This window comes from Perognathus longimembris, chromosome 8 (genome assembly GCF_023159225.1).
Source record: "Perognathus longimembris pacificus isolate PPM17 chromosome 8, ASM2315922v1, whole genome shotgun sequence".
NCBI lineage: Eukaryota > Metazoa > Chordata > Mammalia > Rodentia > Heteromyidae > Perognathus > Perognathus longimembris.
Window position 1 is genome coordinate 77,149,132 of NC_063168.1, and position 20,999 is coordinate 77,170,130.

Genomic DNA, 20,999 nt, shown 5'->3' on the forward strand with positions numbered 1-20,999 from the left:
CGACCCCAGGGAGGCTGTCCTTCCCGGGCTGCCTCGTGGAGCCGGCACCGCGTGTTCCTCCTCAGCCAGGGTGCGTGCAGGCAAAGGACGGGTGTGCCAACCTCCAGACGCCAGGGAAGGTGGCAAACGGAGCCTGCAGACGGTGAACACCGAGTCCAGTCCTTCTGGCCAGTCCACACGGTCGAATCAAGAAGACTGTGGGTTTGAAAGGGAGTCTGCTTACTCCAAATAGCTCCTACAGGCGGTAGGGAAATCTACCCTAGGTGTCCGCCGTTCATCTTGAACGGCTTTTAGGAGAGACTTTGGGCCTTGTGTTCATGTCTCAGAACGGATCCGGATGCCTCTTCCTGACACGGCCCCAGCCCCAGTGCCCCGCTGCCCCCAGCCGCCCCCCAGAGACCAGGTGTGCTTCGGAAGTCCCTGTCCTCGGGGGCGTTCCCTCCTTCCCTGCTGTCAGTTGCAAAATATTGATCTCAGGGATAAACTAAACCTCACGCCGTGGGCTGTGTGTCCAACTGCTTGTTTCCAGGTACCTTCAACAAGTGGGCTGCTGTTCCGGGGACCACGACATGGTGACCCCCTATGCTTAGAAATGTAGCCTGTGCAGGGCTTCCCATTGATGGGATTCGTCTGGGTGTGTGTGTGTGTGTGCATGTGTGTGCACGCGTGCACACGACCCCCTATGCTTAGAAATGTAGCCTGTGCAGGGCTTCCCATTGATGGGATTCGTCTGGGTGTGTGTGTGTGTGTGTGTGTGCACGCGCATGCGTGCATATCCCCAGCTCAAACTCGGGGCCTGAGCATTTTGCTCAAGGCTAGCACTCTACCACTCGAGTCACAGCCCCACTATGAGCTGTTTGGTGGTTAGTTGGAGATTGGAGTCTTCGCGTCCAGGCTTGACTGTGAACCGCCATCCTTAGATCTCAGCCTTCTGAGTAACTAGGATTGCAAGCGTGACGGGGGTCTTATAAGGGAAACTGAGGCAGAGCCAGGCAGCTCCGGCAGTCCCGCGCTTCGGAAGAGCCCGTTGGGTCGCCGGCAGCGGCAGTGGTGGAAGAGTCGTGTTACACCGCTTCTCGCCTGCTCTTCCTCCCCCCGCCGCCAGCCCAGCACTGTGCACCGGGCTCTCCCGTGGGGGCCCATCTCGGGCGGCACGGGCCTCGCTCCTCTGCTCGTTCTCACTGCGTGTGTCACCTGGGCCGCCACACGACGCCGTCTGTCTTGGCAGCAGGGGACGCGGCTGAGCGGCGGGTGGCAGGGCTCCCGTGGGGGCGAGGCATGGCGTGGCAGGGGAGGTAGGGCTGAAGGCAGGTCGGGGGCAGCGCACAGAGGGCCGACCACGCCTGTGGGAAGGGGGGGCGGCCCAGGGCCGCGGCCGCGCTCCACGGGCAGCAGGGACACGCGGGCGGCGTGCCCCGGTCCCGCCACCCCCGTCAGCCGCGCCTGCCTCCGGACGCGCCAGCTTCCAGTGAGGCGCTCAGAGAACCTGAGGGGAAAGCCTGGGAAAGAGCAACGCCTGCCTGTCCGCGGCTTCCGTGGCCCAACTTTCACGCGCCCCCTCGCGACTAAGGCACAACACGGGAGCGGATCTCCTGGTTGCCTGCACAGGCCCAGGGGCACTGGGGGTCACAGCACCCTGCGGTCATCCAGGGGTGCTGCCCAGGGGCACAACCGAGTGCACAAACCAAGTGCACGACATGCCGCTAGAACTCCTTCCGGTGAGGATGGCTCCGGGCCCCGACGCACAGCCCGACGGCAAGGTCTGCTGCTGACCTCAGTTGCTGGCCTTGCTTTCTCTCTTTCTTTTGCTACCCTTTGGGGCTGTGTTTATGTCTATCATAAGGAAAATGACGTATAGCGATTGTCTAAAAGATACTGTCTTGCTTCAGGGAGTGAGGAACCATGCTCTCACAGCCGCCCTGCTGGTCTTGGGGCTATTTGTTGGTCCTAGGCGGAATAACAAAGGTGTTTTCTATCATTGCAATACCCAGCTTCAAATCTCCCCCCTCCCCCCCACCACCACTAGCAAAAACCTTATTTTGTATAAGATCCAAACAAAGCAACCGAAGGGTCCAGATTTCAGATCCGGTCAGCTGGCATTTTCTTCCAGCCCGTGCGCCTCATTCCTTCCGGTCGTCATTAGAGGCGGGAAGCTCTCACTGCACCGTTTAAGTCGTAGGAGGAAAACTCACGTGTGCAATGGCAGTCAGCTAGCCAAGTCCACGCTGAGCGGTCTAGCAGACAGACCGTGTGTTGCCGTGCGGAGATGGTCACACCGGGTGCGGGGAGGGCCCCGGTGACTCGGGGAGAGGGGTCTGCATGCGGGCTTTGTCGGAGGCTCTCCAAGCACGGGAGGTCGAGTATGACACTCAGAAAGAAAGAGGCTCCAGTAAATCTTCGTGCACGTTTCCCTTCGCCCACTCCAGCTTCCCCCAACCAGGGAGACCGGTCGGTGTAGCACCGCCGCGTGACTGGTTGAATGGCGCACTGCGCATGCGAGTCACTCTAGCCCTGCCAACCCCGTCTGGGTTGACCTCTGGCCTCTGCTCGCCGTCCAGCCTGTCGACGGGGGTGTGGGAGCCCCGGCTCATCAGATCGTCCCTCCGTGCCTTCGCCGAGGGCGAGGCCGAACAGAGTCCCCGGGGCCCGGGCAGGAGCTGGCATAGGTGGGGGCCTCAGACGCCCGGGCCCCTCCTCCGCCCTGCCTGAGCAGGACTGTGACGATCAGCCCCGCGGAAGCAGTTGCTGCAGCCGATGATTCGAGAGGCTGGGGAAAGGCAGTGCGTGAGCCCTTAGACTGTGATGGGGTGGGTACCAGAACAGGCAGAGCTGTAACACAAGAGAGGCCGATGCAGACGGCAGACGCCTCCCGAGACCGAGAGGAGGGCTGTGCCTTGGGGAATTGTGCTCGCTGCGTTCACCGCATGCCCTTCAGGCTAATCTGGGAGTCGGCAGCTCGCAGTGCAGATTTTCGGCAGCCTCCCGCTCTGTGGCCTGTCCGCAGAGTCTACCCAGCTGCAGGTGGGCACTGAGGGTCCAAGGAGGACTAAGCAGGGTCTGACTCACGCCCGAGCCACCTTTCTCTCTCCTTTTCCTCTTTGTCTTCTCTATCTCCTTTGCAGACGACCATCAGATGAATTGTCACAGCTCTCGAATCATGCAGGACCCAGAAAAGGACGACAACAACAACGACGAGTATGAGAACTATGACGAACTGGTGGCCAAGTCTCTCCTGAACCTGGGCAAGATCGCCGAGGACGCGGCGTACCGGGCCCGGACGGAGTCGGAGATGAACAGCAGCACCTCCAACAGTCTGGAGGGCGACAGCGACAAGAACGACAGCCTGGGCCGGAAAGGCGAGCTGAGCCTCGACTTGGACAGCGACGTGGTGCGGGAGACGGTGGACTCCCTGAAGCTCCTGGCCCAGGGACACGGGGTGGTGCTCTCGGAGAACCTCAGCGAGCGGAGCTACGTGGACAGCGTGGCCCCGCAGGACGGCCGGAACCTCAGCTACGTCATGCTGGGCAAGCCCACGAGCAACGGCCTGATGGAGAAGATGGTGGAGGAGAGCGACGAGGAGGTGTGTCTGAGCAGCCTGGAGTGTCTGAGGAACCAGTGCTTCGACCTGGCCCGGAAGCTCAGCGAGACCAACCCGCAGGAGAGGAGCCAGCCCGCCAGCGCCGGCCTGCGCCAGCACGGCCGGCCGGAGGACGACTTCCCGGGCAGGACGCCGGACCGCAGCTACTCGGACATGATGAACCTCATGCGGCTCGAGGAGCAGCTCAGCCCCCGCTCTAGAACGTTCTCCAGCTGCGCCAAGGAGGACGGGTGTCCGGAGAGGGAGGACGACACGGCCTCGGTGAACTCGGACAGGTCCGAGGAGGTGTTTGACATGACCAAGGGCAACCTGACCCTGCTCGAGAAAGCCATCGCCCTGGAGACGGAGCGGGCCAAGGCCATGCGGGAGAAGATGGCCCTGGAGGCCGGGCGGAGGGACGCTATGAGACCCTTCGAGGACCAGTCTCCACGCCAGCCACCGGGGGAGGACAGGAGGCCCAAGTCCAGTGACAGTCATGTCAAAAAGCCATACTATGGTAAAGGTAATATTTCTACCTAACGTAAGTCGCCCCGCGGGCCCACGCGCACGTGCGCGTGGCGGAGGACGCCCGCGGGCGGGGCCGCACCGAGTTGTCTGGCTCACGCACACCTTCAGAGTTTATTCCGCAGCTGTTCTCGGTGACGGTGTTCCGGGTGAGCAAGGGAAGCGTTTGTCAGAGAGATGCCCGAAGCAGCTCAGTGTCCCGTCAGGAGAGCCGAGGCGCCACCCGAGGCTCGGTGGGAGAGGGCGTCTCTCGGGAGACGAGGCCAGAGCGCCAGCGCGCCCGTGTTAGAGAACGCCAGGGCCGGCTGGCGCCGCTGCCAGCGAGCCTCGCGCTGGGTTAGACGGCCAGGGCGATGTCACAACCGGTCAATCGGAGACGGGGCACAGATTTCATAAAGTGGATTAGCTAGGTGGCATCATGATTTATAAAATTATCACCCGGTGACAGTTATCGATGGCACTGCCCCCGTAGAAAACGCCCCTCGTAGGAACTGAACGGCCGCAGGATGAGCGATGGCGTGAGATGAGGGCAGTGACTGCACATTAATTATCTCGCAGAGTCAGGGAGCGGAAGCCGTTTGCTATGCAAGGCATGGCGGGGCCTCGGCCGAAATCGATAGCTATCTCTTTGGGGTGCCCGCCCCGCCTCGGGGGCTCCACTGCACGGTGGGAACCGGCATCCTCCTGCCTCACGTATCGCTCGTGAGGAGACGCTCAGAGCGATCCAACACGATCGTTCCCGTTTCGTTTTGTGCTACAAAACGTGCGGGCACGTGGTTGCACCCATCTGTGGAGTTGATCACGGGCACCCCTATTCTGCATTTCTGCAGTAAGTATATCGGGTGTGGCTACCCAACCTGAGCCGGCGGCCTTGGGTCTCCGGAAGCCGCGGCTGCAGGAAGAAGCACTGTGCGTGTCTCATTCACAAGAGGGCCCTTAGAACGCAGTAAGAACAAGTTTAAGAATGAAATTGGTACCTTCTGAAAGCTTTCTATATTTGCACCAAAAGTGTTCCTGTCTTCTGTTTTGCATTTTCTTCTGTGCATTATGAATACTGAGTTTTCTCTCTGTGGATCTCATAATAAGACACAGGAATTTAGTTTGAAAATCAGTTGCTATAGAAACTTCCAATGACCAGAAAAGGTCATCATCATTTCGGTGGCGGCATAGGTGTGTAGTCTCCTCTCGATGTGGGCGCGTGGCTCCGTGGCCAGTTGGAAAACCCACGGCCCAGCCCAAGCTAGGAGCACGCCTGGGCCAGCGCACTCGCTCCTGGCTGGCCAGCGTGGGGTGCGGAAGACACAGAGTCTGGGGCCCTGAAGGTGTGCGGTGTGGTGCGGGAGCCGGGCTCCTTTCAGAGGGAAGGAAGCCCTTGGCTCGGCAAAGCTTCAGGCTTGCCGGAGGCCTTGGGAAGGCTATAAACAGAGCATCCCTGTGCTGAATGGTAGAGCTGTCATCGGGCGTAAGAGCTGCGAAAACCACCCCTTGACGGTTTCGAGCTGGGTTTTTGAGAGTCGTGCAGGAGCCCCGCACTTTAAGGAAGAGAGAGCGCCTCCGTCCCGCTCTTGCAGTGGTGGTGGTTAGGGGAGCACGCGCTGGCGTCTGCTTGGAATCGCGGACCGTGCCCGGCCGTCGGGCCGGAGCGCCACGCGGGAGCGAGCTGTGGGTGGACGGAGGACCCCGCGGAGTCTGTGTGGCCTCCGCTTCCTTGGTCTCTGTGGGTCTCCAAACTCAGCAAATTCTGACCGTATTTGTTCTCCTGTTATTTTGTGAGAAGCGGCACGGAAACCATTTTGCGGCCCCTTTGTGAGTGAGTGGAGACCGGGAGGAGGAGAAACATTTAAAAGAGAGAGGAAAGGATCTGCTGCTTCCTGGTGGGGGGGTGGGGGGGGTGTTCCCAAGAGCAGAAAGCATTGATGTTTGCCTCATCCATTTTTTCTCAGTCTTCTCCCACTGACAAAAGCTCTGTCTTCCATCAGTGTTTTCCGTATCTTCCCAAGTTTCTTTTGAATGTGTCTGTGGCTGTACCAGAGCCAAATAGAGTCAAGCAAAGTTAACGGATGCCGGCTTCCATAAAAACAAAGTCATCACGGGCTCCCACTTGACCTCTACGGCCAGTAACAATGCCTCACACGCGTGCACTCACGCACACGCACACGCACGCGTGGACGCCCACGCACGTGCACGCCCAGAGAATTTCCACCGCTTCTGCTCCCACAGCAGAGATCCCTTGGGGGAGGCATCCTTTACCACAGTCCTCAAACCTAGTACAAATCTGGGTGGAAATTTCCACTAAGTCTTGAGCTGCTAAGGAAAGGCCTCCTGTGCCTTCTCCCCTCAGGGGCACACGCCACACCCGGCACCCTTTTATTCGGTTGGTTGTGACAGGTGTTTGTTCAGTGTTGGCCTCCTGGTGGCTCGGTTGTTTTGCGTTTGCTTTGGAGACCAAGTGGAATTTCGGCAGATGGGATCTCAAGGGGAGGCAAGGTGGAGGCAGACAGCCCCGCCCAGGCCAGCCAGGGCCTCAGCATGGAGAGGAGATTACGACCTGTTGTCGTCTTCCAAAACCAGAAGCCCTTTTGAGCCATGTCGTTTTCCCACGAAAATGTATACCTAATCGAAAATAACTTGTGAGAAATCACAGGGATCCTGATAAAAAGACAATCACTTAATGATTAATAGTTAATGATTAATCATAGTCCTAGCTTGCTTCTTCAGTCTCCACAAATCATTGACAGCCAGTTAAAATTCTTTGCTCCAGCTTATAAGTTTAAGTAACCCTTTCTTTTGGAACCATGACTGCGCATTTACTATTTTATAATAATATTTGCATTTCACAAATGCTATTACACAGCTACTCAAAAGGCAGCAAGATGCCAGCTATTTAATTTGCATATGTGACATAAGAGACACTGAGGCGCGCCACAGACGCTCAGGCTTGTTTGCCGAGGCTGGGAAGCGGCAGTGCAGGCCAGAAGCCAGCTTTTCCCTCACCTTGCTGGCTCGATGGGCCCCAGCCCCCGACAGCCACAGTGTGCGGAGCTGAACGGTAGCCGAACGGCGCCTCTCAATGAGCCCCACCGCACTGGGAAGCTCCAGCAGTCATCCGCCCACCCCCCGTTCTCATTAGTGACTAAGAGGAAAGGCCACGAGGATACACAAAATTCACAACCAAGACTTCTTTTCTCGAAATAAATGATCTGTTAACAAAAAGTAAAATACATATTTTCTAACAATCATGATTGGCCGGATTGCTGTGATATCCATATAAAAGATTAAACTGCTTTAAAAAAAACATTCCCTGGATCAAACCATAGCAGCCACTATAGATATCTAAGTATATATTGATGACCCCCAGCAACTGATTTTCAAAAGCGACCTCTCGCACAGCCGAGAGCCGAGAGCACAGCTGAGGTCGGCCTCAGGGCTCTTTTCTGGAGTTGTTGTCCTGCATGATTGTGAACTGTGGTCAATTCTGGGTGTAGAACTGATTTTATTAGCAATATCGTTACGTTTCTGGCATCTAGCATTCAATTCTGGACCAAACGTCTGCTCTGACCGGCCCCTGACTGGCGCTGCCGGGAGCTCACAGGGCTCTAGACAAGCATTTCCTCTTAATTTTGTGCATGCACGCACAGCAGTACACGGGCCTTCCTCTGATCCCCAGTACAGACGAAGAAATCAAAACCAATGGTTGCTCCAGCGGCTTCTGAAGCATTTTTGATTGCCCATCACCTCTGCCAGGTGGGACTTCCACCCTTTTGGTCATTTGCTTACAGTGCCTTCTGAGAGTTCAGTTCATTTAAAAAACAAAAAAAACGAACAGAAAAACAAAAATGAAACGTGCCGATTCACCATGCTAAGGAACAGCATGGCTTAATGTCAAGTGCAAAGTTCCATGCCAGGCAAATTCCACAGCTAACAACAGAGGCGACCAGAGCTCTGGATCAGAGGGAGGTCAGCAGAAGGGTCTTTGAACAGGGCTCACACTCGGGGTGCATTTCACAAGCAATTGCTGGCTGACAATGGTGTGGCATTTTGTTCTCTAAGAAGGCGACTGTCTCATCACTGTTTCTATTGATTTCTTTGAGCAACACAGCTTATTATCATGTAACACACGGGAAATCAATTAATCAGGAGGGAAGTCTAGGGGCAGGCTTTTCTTTTGCTTCTGGATAAAAGCTGAAGTGCTTTCTGATTTATGATTACCTTGTGTAAGGGAGAAGGAAATCGCCCACTTTCTAAAGGACACCCCGTCTGTCCCTGACTCCTGCTTTATTTCTCTGTGTAGCCATGGTCTCTTCAGATTGCTGAATAACCGCATTTGTCTTCGGTCGGTAAACACTCACTCTCTCGGCACCTGTTGTCACTTTTAGATCCCTCAAGAACAGAAAAGAAAGAGAGCAAGTGTCCAACCCCCGGCTGTGATGGAACCGGCCATGTAACTGGGCTTTATCCGCATCACCGCAGCCTATCCGGATGCCCGCACAAAGATAGGGTCCCTCCAGAAAGTAAGTCCACACCTCGCCGCTCCTGGCGTGCAAGCACACTGGATCTGTCTGTCACCTCCCTGACCTCATCTCCATCGCACTACGCAGGGCAGCCGCAGCTGGCCAGGCCCCCGACCCCGGCAGGCCGCCCCCCAGGACACGGGGGCCTCTGAATTCTTCTTCCAGAGCCCCTGCCTTCTGGGTCCCTCTGCCTGCTAGCCCCACCCTGGAGAGTAGGGCCCCCCGCAGCCCATCTCTCTGGAAAGCGGTTCTACCCCGCTCCGTGACCCCAGGCAGGTCATCTCTCTGCCTCTCCTCACCAAGTGCAGAAGTGAACGAGACAATCTCTCTCTCAGGTACCCCATCCAACACTGACCCTCAGCGGGAGGGGCCTTGAGCTGCCTCCTGCCCAAATGCCCAGACTTCTCGGTGTCATCCGATCAACATCGAGGACAGAGGTGTTGTGCCTTTTGCTGCTAAAGTCAGTTTCCTAGTGCAGTCACCCACACTACGAGATCTTAAGTAAGCAGGTTTAAATCAGGTGGGTTTTGACTTTACACATTCTTTTGAATGGAGAAGGTCTGGTAGTACAGGAAAAACAAATTGTGGAAAAAATAAATTTCCAGAGCTGAGTTGACATACACCTCTTTTGGTTGATCTCTCTTGTGGCAGTCAAGTGTGCCAACCACATAGAGTCAACCAGAATCGGCTCCTTGGGACACGGAGCCTTTTCAGAAAGGAAAGGGTCTCCGGTCCCGCTTCCAAGCCTAGAGCACGGAGAGTCATTTCCTCCGCAGTTTCCAGAGGAAGCTGACCTGCCGCAGGGAAAGATGACCAACTGATGGTTCAAAGGAGGACTGGGTGTGACCCTGTGGCACAAATCTGTCTGAAGGCGTACCGGAGCCCAGGAAGCAGGCCAAGAGAGCATTTGTAGATGCTGGTGTGACTACTAGGGTTTGCAACTGTCTACTAAAAACAATAAGCTCATGTTTCTCATAACTCTTGAGAACAAGCACAAAAGTTGTGCCAATAATCAAACTCAGGAGTGAGTACAATCCCGTGTGTTACATGACAGGGAGACGCATGGTTGACCACGCGGCCCGCACAGAGGGGGCCGGGAGCTTGGCTCGCACTAATTCATTCAATGCCCATAACCGATCCCCACCGGAAGTGTTGGCCTTGGTTTTCAGACAGCGAAATGGGACTGGGAGACTGCCCCTTCTTCTCTTGGGGGTCAGCACAGTGGCTTGCATCTGAGGGTGTACAGTACTCGTATAGGCCATGCGGGACAGGTACCGGCCACCCTGAGCCAGGAGTGGGGCTAAGCCTGTCGCCTCTGAAGCCTGGGCTTGGTCTTTGGCTTTCAGCCCCGGGGTTCTTTCCCATTCTCTATGCAACATGAAGCCTTAGAGCCAAGAGCTAATGTTTTAGGGGAAGAGTTTCTTCCTGTGATTTGTCTTCAGGGCATGGATGGGCTGCCTTCAAGGCAGAGTTGGCTCCTCATTGGAAATGAGAATTGCTCCCGACTCCTTGTTTTCCCAGAACAATCTAGATGACCTAAGAGGAATACAGACGTGGCTCTGACAAGCTGAGCACTGTACATACCTGAGGGTGCTGAGGATTTGCTCAGTAGTTCTTCATAATGCCACAAAAAAGTTGTTAAGAGTTGAAAGATTCCATAGCGGGCATTGTTTTACCTTTCTGGTTGGCTACTCGGGTTGGCTGTTTCTGTGCAGCTGAGTCTCTGCAGCATTGGGCCTGCAGAGGGCGCCACTGGGGGACATCTCTGCTCCCCAGGAGCTTCCAGGTCACCGTGACCAGCTACCCCCGGGGCATCCCTGAGACAGGGTGCCAGCTGCCCTGTGGCAGAGAAGGGGCCACAGCGCTTCCTGGAGGCCGACAGCAGAGTCCACCCAAAACCAGGACAAAGAGGAGAGAGGGGAGAGACAGACAAAGTGGGGTACAGCCCAGATGCAGGCTGGCAGGATGCTTGGGCCACACCACCCATGCACCGCAGGAGAGGGGACTCGGAGCCCATGGCTCTGTTAGGGTGAGGGAGTAGGCGGGGACTGAGGAAGGAAACTGAAGAGCAGGGAGAAGAGCTGTGATGTCCTTTCCCTTTCGTTAGCTATGTGATACTCCCAGCAGGCTTTGGGAGCGCTGGTGAGGAGAGCTGAGAGCAGTGCATTGTGGGAAACAGACTGAATTGGGGGGGGGGGGGGTGAAGGTACAAAGCAAGAGTTAAAGAGAGAAGCCAAGTAAGGGAGGCTCAGCCCTAAGGGCGTAGAAACAGAAAGAAGAGAAAGAGAAGCCAGAAGGCGATGTCAGAGGAACCAGAAAACCGGAGGAGATGGTGTTTCTGGAAAAAGTCCCAGGTCTGAAGGCCATGCTAGATTTCAAAGGAACCCAAGAGGAAGGAAGGGGTGCCATTATAGAGACCCCAGAGCCAGTGTGCAGATCCGAGGAACAGTGTGCAGATTCAAGGGGTACTGTGCAGACCCCAGGAGCACTGTGAAGACCCCAGGGCCAGTGTGCAGATCTGAGGGTCAGTGTGCAGATCCAAGGAGCACTGTGCAGACCCCAGAGTTAGTGTGCAGACCCCAAGGCCAGTGTGCAGACCCCAGGGCCAGTGTGCAAACCCCAAGGCCAGTGTGCAGACCCCAGGGCTAGTGTGCATATCCGAGGGTCAGTGTGCAGACCCCAGGAGCAGTGTACAAACTCCAGGAGCAGTGTGCAGACCCCAGGGCCAGTGTGCAGACCCCAGGGCCAGGGTAGATGGGCCCCGGCCAGGGTAGATGGGCCCCAGCCAATCTCCATGTAGCAGGAGGCAGAGGCTCCAGGCCACGCACACCATAGCCATGCTGGAAGGCACTTGCTGTCTCCAGGGGGGACGTCGTGTTTGAGAGAATTAGCCTGAGCGGTAAACAGAGGTGCACACTCAGGGAAGGCAGCAAGTGCTCTGCTCCCGCTGAGCCACAGAAGGTGTTTCCGGGTGAGTCCAGGCAGCCTTTCCCGCAGAGGTCATCTCTGCTTTCCTGCCCACGGAGAAAATCACGACTCCAGCTCATTCTGCTTAAAGACCAGTGACAGAGCATCTCCTAAACGCAAGGAGACTCCGATTGCTTTTCAGAGCTAGGGCTTGGAGTCTGTGCTCTCTCCTGCTCCGGAGCCTTCCGGGCTGTGCGCTCCCCGGCCCGGGCTGTGCTGCTGCCTGGCCGACCCGTGCGCTCAGCTCGCCGGCGGGGACCCCCGGGAGGCCCCACGCGGCCCCGGCTCGGCCCGCCCGGCTCCCGTGCGCCCCCCGCTTTGCACGCCACGGGAGCGGGCGGCCGCTCCGTGCTTCCTCCGTGTCTCCTGACCATGCCATCACAGACGTTTGTAGGATTGTCTGTTGTGAACTGACCAGCCTCTGTGAACGTGACTGCATAGTCTTGTCTTCTAACCCTCCGTTTCTCCGTTTTAATGCTGGGCTGTTTTCTCTGCCTCTCCTTGTCAAGTTCTTGCCATGCACGAAAATGTTCTCAAGTGTCCTACTCCCGGCTGCACGGGGCGAGGCCATGTGAATAGCAACAGGAACTCTCACCGAAGGTAAGCCGCACGCGGGCGGGCCCCGCCCGGGGCCCCGCGCCACACGGCCGCCCTGACCCAACACCTCCTTCTTTCCCCGAGAGAACCCCCGAACTCCCCAGCTCCCGGGTCCCCGGCCGCTGCCGCCGAGGCGCGCAGCCCGGTCACACGGAGCCGGAAAAGATCCGTGTTCGTTCTCACGCTCTTCTTTTGTAGATGGGGTGTTTTTATCTCCTGGCCTACCCCACCACCAGGGGGCACCACCCCTCCCGGGCACCTGCCCCCGCTAGGACATCCAACACGGAACCTACAGCCGAGCAGCGCTGGCTAGGAGGAGGCGAGGCTCTGCCGTCGCCCGGTGGGGGGATGGGCCCCACCCACTGTGCAGGTGGAGAGCTATCGCGTGACGTGACTTCCTGCAGGGCCCCGGGCCACGAGCACGGACACAGTTAAAACACTCGCTGATGTCCCAAGGGTGGGGATGGCTCTCCCGGGGTGAGGGGCTTCCGGACGACGGCTACAGAGACACGTGCTCAGAAACACGCTTTGCCGTAGGACAGTCTAGCTCTCCTCTCCTGTCCTTTCCACCTTTCATCAGCGACGTTGCTTCCTACCCTATTCAGTTTACACCACATACCTTCCTATTTCCGTAGCAGGAAAGAGACTTGGTTAAAACTCATCCTAGAGTCTGTAGTGTCAGCTTTTCATGCCCCTGAGAAATTATATCCAAATCCAGGAACTATTCTCTTCAATTTCTGTTTGTTTGACTAGTAAACTCGGCTACTGGTACGCTTGGTCACGTTGCACCTCTGTGCCGGTCCAAGATTTTCCTGGCGCACGATCTGCAGGAGCCGGGCAGAGACAGGAGAGGTCCTGTTCTGGGAGCCGGTCAGTGGGCCGCTCGCAGGGTCTGGCTCTCCGGTGCTGCCAGCCGGTCTGGTGATGACGTGGGGGCAGGGGTCTGCACGTGTCTGCAGGCACCGGGCAACACAGTGCAGACACCATCATGGCCCCAAGAAAATGCACTTGAGCTCCGTCCTGGACCCAGGTCTTTCCAAGGTTTAGTTTCCTTTCTCGTGGAGAACACAAGACCACCGAGGCCTAGGAGTCCACCTTGTTCAGGGTCAGCTCTGAGCTCCATCTCCTGGTCTGACCTGTTAGTTGCCTCATCATCCGTGAGCCATTCCTGCCTCCTCTCCAGAGTGGGGAATGTTCCAGAACGCAGCCTCTGGGCTGTAACCGGCCCATGGCCCCTCAGGACGCAGGCCTGGCTGGCTGTGCCTGGGATGGGTCAAGCGCTGGACACCGGCACGGCCCACCCTCCGGCAGTGCGCTGGAGAACACGCAGACGGTCACCGCCCGTGGACTCGCGCTGCTGAGGGAGCGCCCCGACTCCACACCTCCCCCCGGGCTCCTCGGGCCGAGGCAGAGGAAGTGCCTTGTGCGGCCACTGGGGAGCGGGGAGCTGAACCCCACTTCTGTCGTTGCAGCCTCTCTGGATGCCCCATTGCCGCGGCAGAGAAGTTGGCAAAGGCCCAGGAAAAGCACCAGAGCTGTGATGTGTCCAAGTCCAACCAGGCCTCGGACCGCGTCCTCAGGTACCAGGCAGGAGCGTGGGGGCGCGGGGCTCTCCGCGGGGCAGATGTGTGTGGCTAGCCGCGGGGGAGGGGGGCCAGCCCAGAGGTGGAGACTCACCCCGTGCCCCTCTGGCCACCACTGGCCCAGCACCCCCGCGCATCTGACGTCCTCCTGAATCTGCCACGTCAGCGTGCTCTGAAGGCGGCATGAAAGGGAGCTCGGGACTAATGCAGCGCCCGGGTCATCGTATCTGGGTCTGGAGCTGGGGCTCCACGTCCACCTGCAGGACCCTGTGGCTGTCTCTGAATGTGTGAGAGCCAAGCGACCTGGGGCACATGAACTTGGCGCGTGGAAAGCCATCAAAGCCGCTGTCTCCTTTTATCCTCAGACTCCTGGGGGCGCGGGGGGAGGGGGAGGAGCGGCTGCCATTTGCTAAGCCAGGAAAGACTCAGAGTGCAGAGGTGGGGCCTTCCTTACTCAGCATCACGCAGCAGCTGCTGGTTACAGGGGGGCAAGACCAGGGGCAGTTGGGCTGCACCCCCTTCTGTCAAGGTGAGGATGGGTGGTTATTTTCTTGAGGCCGAGGAGGAGGCCCCCCCCCCAACCTTTGCATGCACTTTCAAGCCATGAATGCCATGCATAGAGCACAGAACACGAGGCTGACTTCCTCCCTCCTGCCTAAAGACAGGGCAGCGATGGGGAAAGCACAGCCTCGCGCCCAGCGAAGGGTAGAGAATGGAAGAGAGAAGTGTATACCGGAGGGATTTATTAATGTCCTTCTGCCTGCTTCGGTCAGTCCCCTAAAGCTAGAAAGCACCCTGAGCAGGCCCTTCCTGAAACCATGGGTGGCAGCATCCACACAAGTGGTCTTCAGACAGCAGCTGAGGTTGGGCTGTGGTGACTGACCAGGGGTGTGTGTGTGTGTGTGTGTGTGTGTGTGTGTGTGTGTGTGTATCATCTTGTTCAAGCCCAGGCCCCAGCCCAGGCCGTGGGGGCCGCCCCACCACCCAGCCCAGACCCCAGCCCAGGCCCTGGGGGCCGCCCCACCACCCAGCCCCAGCTCTCCTAGGAGGTGCTTGGTCTCTGCTCTAAGGCTCCCTCAAGCTTCCCAGGTCCACAGGCCTTGCCTGAGGTACCACGAGTGAACCCCTGCTGGCAGGGTCTGTCCAGCAACATGATTCTCCACCTCTCCACGGAGGGCACTTCAGAATGCACGCTTACCCTCCCAGCCCCCCCCCAGAACACTCAGTCACCCTCCCCAGAACACACTCAGTCACCCTCCCGGCCCCCCCAGAACACACTCAGTCACCCTCCCGGCCCCCCCAGAACACTCAGTCACCCTCCCAGCCCCCCCCAGAACACACTCAGTCACCCTCCCGGCCCCCCAGAACACTCAGTCACCCTCCCGGCCCCCCAGAATACACTCAGTCACCCTCCCGGCCTCCCAGAACACTCAGTCACCCTCCCGGCCCCCCAGAACACACTCAGTCACCCTCCCGGCCCCCCAGAACACAGTCACCCTCCCGGCCCCCCCAGAACACACTCAGTCACCCTCCCGGCCCCCCAGAACACTCAGTCACCCTCCCAGCCCCCCCAGAACACTCAGTCACCCTCCCGGCCCCCCCCAGAACACACTCAGTCACCCTCCCGGCCCCCCAGAACACTCAGTCACCCTCCCGGCCCCCCAGAACACAGTCACCCTCCCGGCCCCCCCAGAATACTCAGTCACCCTCCCAGCCTCCTCATCTCGAGGCTCCACTGCACCTCGCATCTGTCTTTCTGGAATTCTCTCTTGCCCCTACCCCTAAGTATGAGCCCACGCTGCAATGTCTCCTTCCTACTCTGCCTTCTCCTCACAACCTAGCCGCACCCCAACCTGAACCTGAGAAGCCCAGCCTCTCCCTGGACCCCCGAGTCACCTACACTTGAGCTCTTCTCAGATCCCACGTGACTTTGCGAGGGAAAGGTAGTCGTCAAACCTCCACACTGCCCCACAAAACGCCCCCAAGCAGACGGCCCGCCGTCGTCATTTCATTTCCTCCACCAGAAGGAACTAGGAAGAGCCAGGGAAATCAAAGCGGGCAGGCTGGCAGCTTGGGTGTTTTATCCCACATCATCCTAGAGGCAGGGCCAGGTCCCCCAAACCGCACAGACAGCCACTGCTTCCTGGATCGAAAGGGCAGGTCGCCAAACTCTGCAGCTACTCGGAAAACCACCGTTCACTTGTGAACAAGAGAAGAAGTAGCTCATGCGTAGGGATGCATGGGACGTCGCAATTTGAAATAGAAAAAAGAGTCTCAAAGATGAAAAAGACTTGAGTGGGTGGCACTCGTTGGTTTAAATGCTGTACAGTGGTTAAGAACTGATTTTAAAGCCCAGGCCCCTCAAAGCAAACTTGAAGGATGCACAAAATAAGGTATAAAAGAACATAAACATCTCAAACCTTAGCTATTTAAATAAGAGAAGAGAATAGTATTATCTAGTTAAATAAGTATTAAACCAACCAGGAAAATACACCGAAATCCTAACCAGTTTTAATCTCTGAAATAATGATAGGGGTTGTTCTAAGAGTTTCTGTATTTCCTAAGCATTTTTCAGTGAGACGCTTAATGCATTCATAATTATAAAATGCAAGGCACAGGTTTTCATGTTTTTATCCCTAAAATAAACCCAGATGGTCTCTCTGTTTGAACATGCACGTTCTTGAGAAAGAGATGGATGCAGTTGTCCAGATATACAGCCACGCGTAGTGGAACGTAAGCTAGAAGAGGACCAGGCCAGACCGCAGGGCGCGGGGCCAGACCCTGGGGGAGGTCGGGTTCAAGGCCGGACCCAGGGGCGCAGGACTGGATGGGGGGCGGTGTGCAGCGCCAGACCCCAGGGTGCAGGGCCAAACCCCGGGGCTCAGGGCCCAACCCCGGGCTCAGGGCCAGACTCTGGGGCACAGGGCCGGACCCCGGGGCTCAGGGCCAGTCTGGGGCACAGGGCCGGACCCCGGGGCTCAGGGCTGGACCCAGGAGTGCAGGCAGAATGTCACTTGGCTTCATGCCTCCACTGTTTATCTTTGCACCTGTGATGTCCTGGTTCCGCCCGTCTGCTCCAGTTCCACTCAGATGCTCGAGGTACAGGCAGAGCCTCCAGATCTGACAGCACTGGCGGAGGAAAGGACCCACTCAAAGCACTCGTCCCTTGCACATGACTGTGCAACTGACACAAACACAGACTCACCATGTCTTCTGTGCTCCAACTGAAACACCGGCCTTTCTTGGGTCTCTGTTTTTTAAACATTTCATGTGAACTCGGAAGTGAAAGGATCACCAGGAAACAGTGTCTTGAGTTTTCTGTGGTATTTACACAGCAAAACCTGCACTTAAGCCTTTGTGTATTTTATAATTATTTGCCCTAAAAAGGTCTTAAAAGGGATAATCGGATTATAGAACTCCCATATGTAAACACATGTCTGTGTCTGCAAAACAAAAGTTGGGTGAAGAGCAAAAAGTAAAAGGACATTCCACGTGAAGTGTGTAAGAACCCCACTTCCAAACTCACTATACATCCAGACAAAAACGCACAAAACCAGACACCAGTGGGCAGATTCCTGAGAACTCCCTCACTGAACAAGATTACCCCAAGGCCCCAGGTAGCACCTGCTAGTCAGTAGGTTAAAAAATAATAAAACGTTCTATAAATACATTTTAGCCAAGTGTTTGTGATGGTGCGGTTTCCGCTCGGTCTGTACCCCGGAAATACTTCTTTATTTCTTCTTGATTTTAAGGGAAACTTCTTTTCCACTCACATAATTTCTTGGGCCTTGTCCCCTCCACAAAGACCAAGTCCAGTCAGACTCCCCCTCTCCTCCTGTCACGTGACCCTCCTCTTGCATGCCGGGCCGCTGAGGGGAAAGGGCAAAGCGGACACGGTGTGTCGCGTCATCTCGTGGCCCTTTGGTCCCCAGTGTTACCGTGTCGGCTGTGCTCTACGGGGGCCACGCATCACAGGGGGCTTTGTCTTTCCGGTGGGCCGCAGCGGGCATGTCAGTGTCGCGCGGGGTTCCGACGTCGGCCCTGCCCCCGAGAAAACAAGCTCTCCTTTGTCGTCTTGTTCCTTTCCAGGCCCATGTGCTTCGTAAAGCAGCTCGAGATTCCTCAGTATGGCTACAGAAATAATGTCCCCACCACCACGCCACGCTCCAACCTGGCCAAGGAGCTGGAGAAATACTCCAAGACGTCATTTGAGTACAGCAGCTACGACAACCATACGTATGGCAAGCGAGCCATAGCGCCCAAGGTGCAAACCAGGGACCTATCCCCCAGAGGATGCGATGATGGTAGGAGGTGCACACTCTTCTACACCAGAGACGCGTCGCCATGGTGATGTTGTTGTTGTGTGAACCATGTTCCCAGCCGCCCCTTTCCGGGGGCGCTCAGTGGGTGTCAGAGGCGTGTGGGGCCCAGCACAGCCCTGTGTGGAGAGCCCCCGGGCCCACCGGTGGCAAGGGCTATGGTGAGGAGAAGAGTGTTTTCCACAGGGACTCCACAGCAGTAGGCCCTGCTTGACTATGGAAGTAGAAGGGGAGGCTATGGGCTCCCTCTGTGACTTAGTGGAGGTGACCGCGTGCCCTTGCAGCGGGGGCCCAGACAAGTACCAGGGAGGACTAAAAGCAAGTACACTTGGGGGGGGGCTCAAGACGGGTACAATGGGGGGCTCAGGACGAGTGCCAGGAAGGACCCAGGACAGGTACCAGGGAGGGACCCAGGACAGGTACCAGGGAGGGACCCAGGACAGGTACCAGGGAGGGACCCAGGACAGGTACCGGGAGGGACCCAGGACAGGTACCAGGGAGGACCAGTTTGTTCTGAGGAAGTCCGCATTTCATTGATGCGCGCTGTACTGGTCACGCACTGGAGTCCTGTTGGGAGATGGCCTTTCTCACATTCCCATGTCCAGTCGGTGCCTCGGACCAACCACAGTGGAATACCTGGGAACTCGCAGGGTAACGGTCTCTCTAGGGAGATGCCTAGGTGACTGACAAGCTGCCTCTGCTGCACCTGGCCAGAATCTTTCCCGAGCCAGGGCCTAGTTCCAGGCCCCCATCTTTGCCCCATCTCTATCTGAAAGACGGGGGAAGGGCAGCTTCGGAGCATACCGCCCAGCCCTGAGGTCCCTGGCCACTGGCTGACCCCTCCAGCACTGATGCCACAAATGGCAGCAGCCTGAAGGTCATTTAGAAGTCACCTTGGTGCTCTCCAGCAGAGGGAAGGAGTTAGCTGTGAATGACTTAGAACTCTGAAAAAGATATTTCATCCAAATCACAGACCCACATGAAAAAATATTTAAATTGAATGTTTATAGCATTCTGAAAGCTCTTCCAATTCAGTAGAAGTTGCTGCACATCTTTCTTAGCTGTGTTATATCTTACAATGATAAGAATTTGTATGGTGAGTAAAATGTAACAATTCTTTGAAATATCACATCGATTATCCTAGTGTGTCAATCTTTTTCCTATTTGGAAACAGAAATGGGGGAAAATGGGGCTGTGGGTATAATAGAAATAATTATTTGTATTTTGTTGTTTATTTGGTAATAATTACTTGCCAATTTCAGGTCTTGCTATAATTGCATTCCTTCCATTGCAAGAGAAGGATCAAAAAGAAATTGCATTTATATAATTGAAGATTCTGTTAGGGTAATTTCCAACCCATTGATGTCTTTCAGTTCATTCTTCCACTAGCTGTTCAATTTTAGATACCTGCTCTGTGGTTATTCTGCAGGGCCGGCCACCTTTCGCCTCAACCCTGCGGTGGGCCTCTAGGCTTAGCATGAAGGGGGCCTCTGAGCAGAGACCTTGCTGGAGGGAGCTCGTGGGGGCCACACGGGCTAGAGGCCAGTCTAGATACTGGAGTGGCTCTTCTGCATGTCCTCGTGGCCAGAGAAATGCTGAGAGCTTCTCACCCAGGCTTTGCGCAGGCTGATGGGGATGATTCTCTTTGCCAAGTGCAAAGAGGGAAACACACATATGATACTGTCTCTATAGCCTCCCTCGCCCCACACAGCATCTGCCTTGGAAACAGGCTGCACCATGTTTTCATTGAACCACCAGGAAGCAAACCCCATTGCTAATGTGCAATTCGACCACTTCGACCTTGGCAGGAGCTCTCCGAGACCAAGAGGAAAGGAAGGGCTGCGTTTTATCTCAGCATGCCAAAAAACAAGCTCGTCACTCTAGTCTTACTCCGTTCTGCACGAGTGGCAGATTTTAGAGAGATCCAGAAGGGCTGTGGAGGACATGACTGCAGGTCAGGGCTGGGGCCCAGGGAGCTGTCTTTGTTCCTGGGCAGTGGTTGGTCACGGCAGAACTTCCCCTGCCCCCCTCAAGCCTCCCTTCAGTGCAGGAGAAATGGACTCTCAGCTCCTTGAAGAAAGCGGAAGGTTGAGCCTGCCACGGAAAACATCATTCTTAGGGATACGGACAGGTCACAGAGACACAGGATGGAGTAGAGAGGAAGTGGAGTCTCTCTCAAGGCCTGGGGGTCATCTCCTACACCGCCCCAGCTGTAACCAAGGCCAGCCTCCTTCATGATCAGTGAACCCTTCTCCAACCGTCCGCCTTCTTAGACGCTGCTGAGGCTGCCTGCATGTCTGTCGGTCTGGCCTCTCCTGGTCGAAGGACTCAGAAGCCCTGACAGGCACAGGGACGACATATCAAGCTAAGACCCAGAGCAGCAGTGGGCCCTCTGCCGGAGGAAGATGGGAGCCTCAGTTCCAAGGTGGAGCTGACACCTGGGAAGGCAGTGACAAGACAGGTCCATGAGGACGGCCCCTGGGGGCGGCCCATGGTCTGGGAGGGGCGGGGGAGAGGGGCGCCGCAGGGCTGGCCAAATGCCACAGTGTGGAGCTTGAGCACCTCTGTGGCAACCAACATGGACAGGTGTGAGGGATGAGGCCGCCACACCCAAGGTCTCCCCTCCCTCACCTGTCTTGGGGTGAGCTAAGAATGGCTTATAGGCAGAGCCAGTGGCTGGCACACACCTATCATCCCAGCAACTCAGGAGGCTGAGATCTAGGGGTCTCGGTTCGAAGCCAGCCCAGGCAGACAAAACAAAAAGACTCTTATCTCCGATGAACCAGCCAAGAGCCAGAACTGGAAGTGTGGCTCAAGAGGTCGAGTGGCAGCTGTGAGAATAAAAACTGAGCAAGAGCACCAGGTCTTCAGCTAAAGCCCCAGTCCTAGCACACACACACACACACACACACACACACAC

The 20,999-nt window shown here is 56.6% G+C and overlaps 1 protein-coding gene across 7 annotated transcripts in view; it reads left to right on the forward strand.

The window, feature by feature from the left end:
* Myt1l (myelin transcription factor 1 like) overlaps positions 1–20,999 on the forward strand; it is a 136,411-nt gene that overhangs the window by 43,478 nt on the left and 71,934 nt on the right. For 3 of the 7 annotated variants that reach the window (XM_048352183.1, XM_048352184.1, XM_048352186.1), the window contains 5 exons: positions 3,123–4,100; positions 8,479–8,613; positions 12,090–12,180; positions 13,650–13,757; positions 17,850–18,064. In XM_048352183.1, the coding sequence (XP_048208140.1) occupies positions 3,123–4,100; positions 8,479–8,613; positions 12,090–12,180; positions 13,650–13,757; positions 17,850–18,064 (1,527 nt within the window). The remainder of the gene's footprint in view (positions 1–3,122; positions 4,101–8,478; positions 8,614–12,089; positions 12,181–13,649; positions 13,758–17,849; positions 18,065–20,999) is intronic. The other 4 variants (XM_048352182.1, XM_048352185.1, XM_048352188.1 and 1 more) reach the window with 2 other exon arrangements.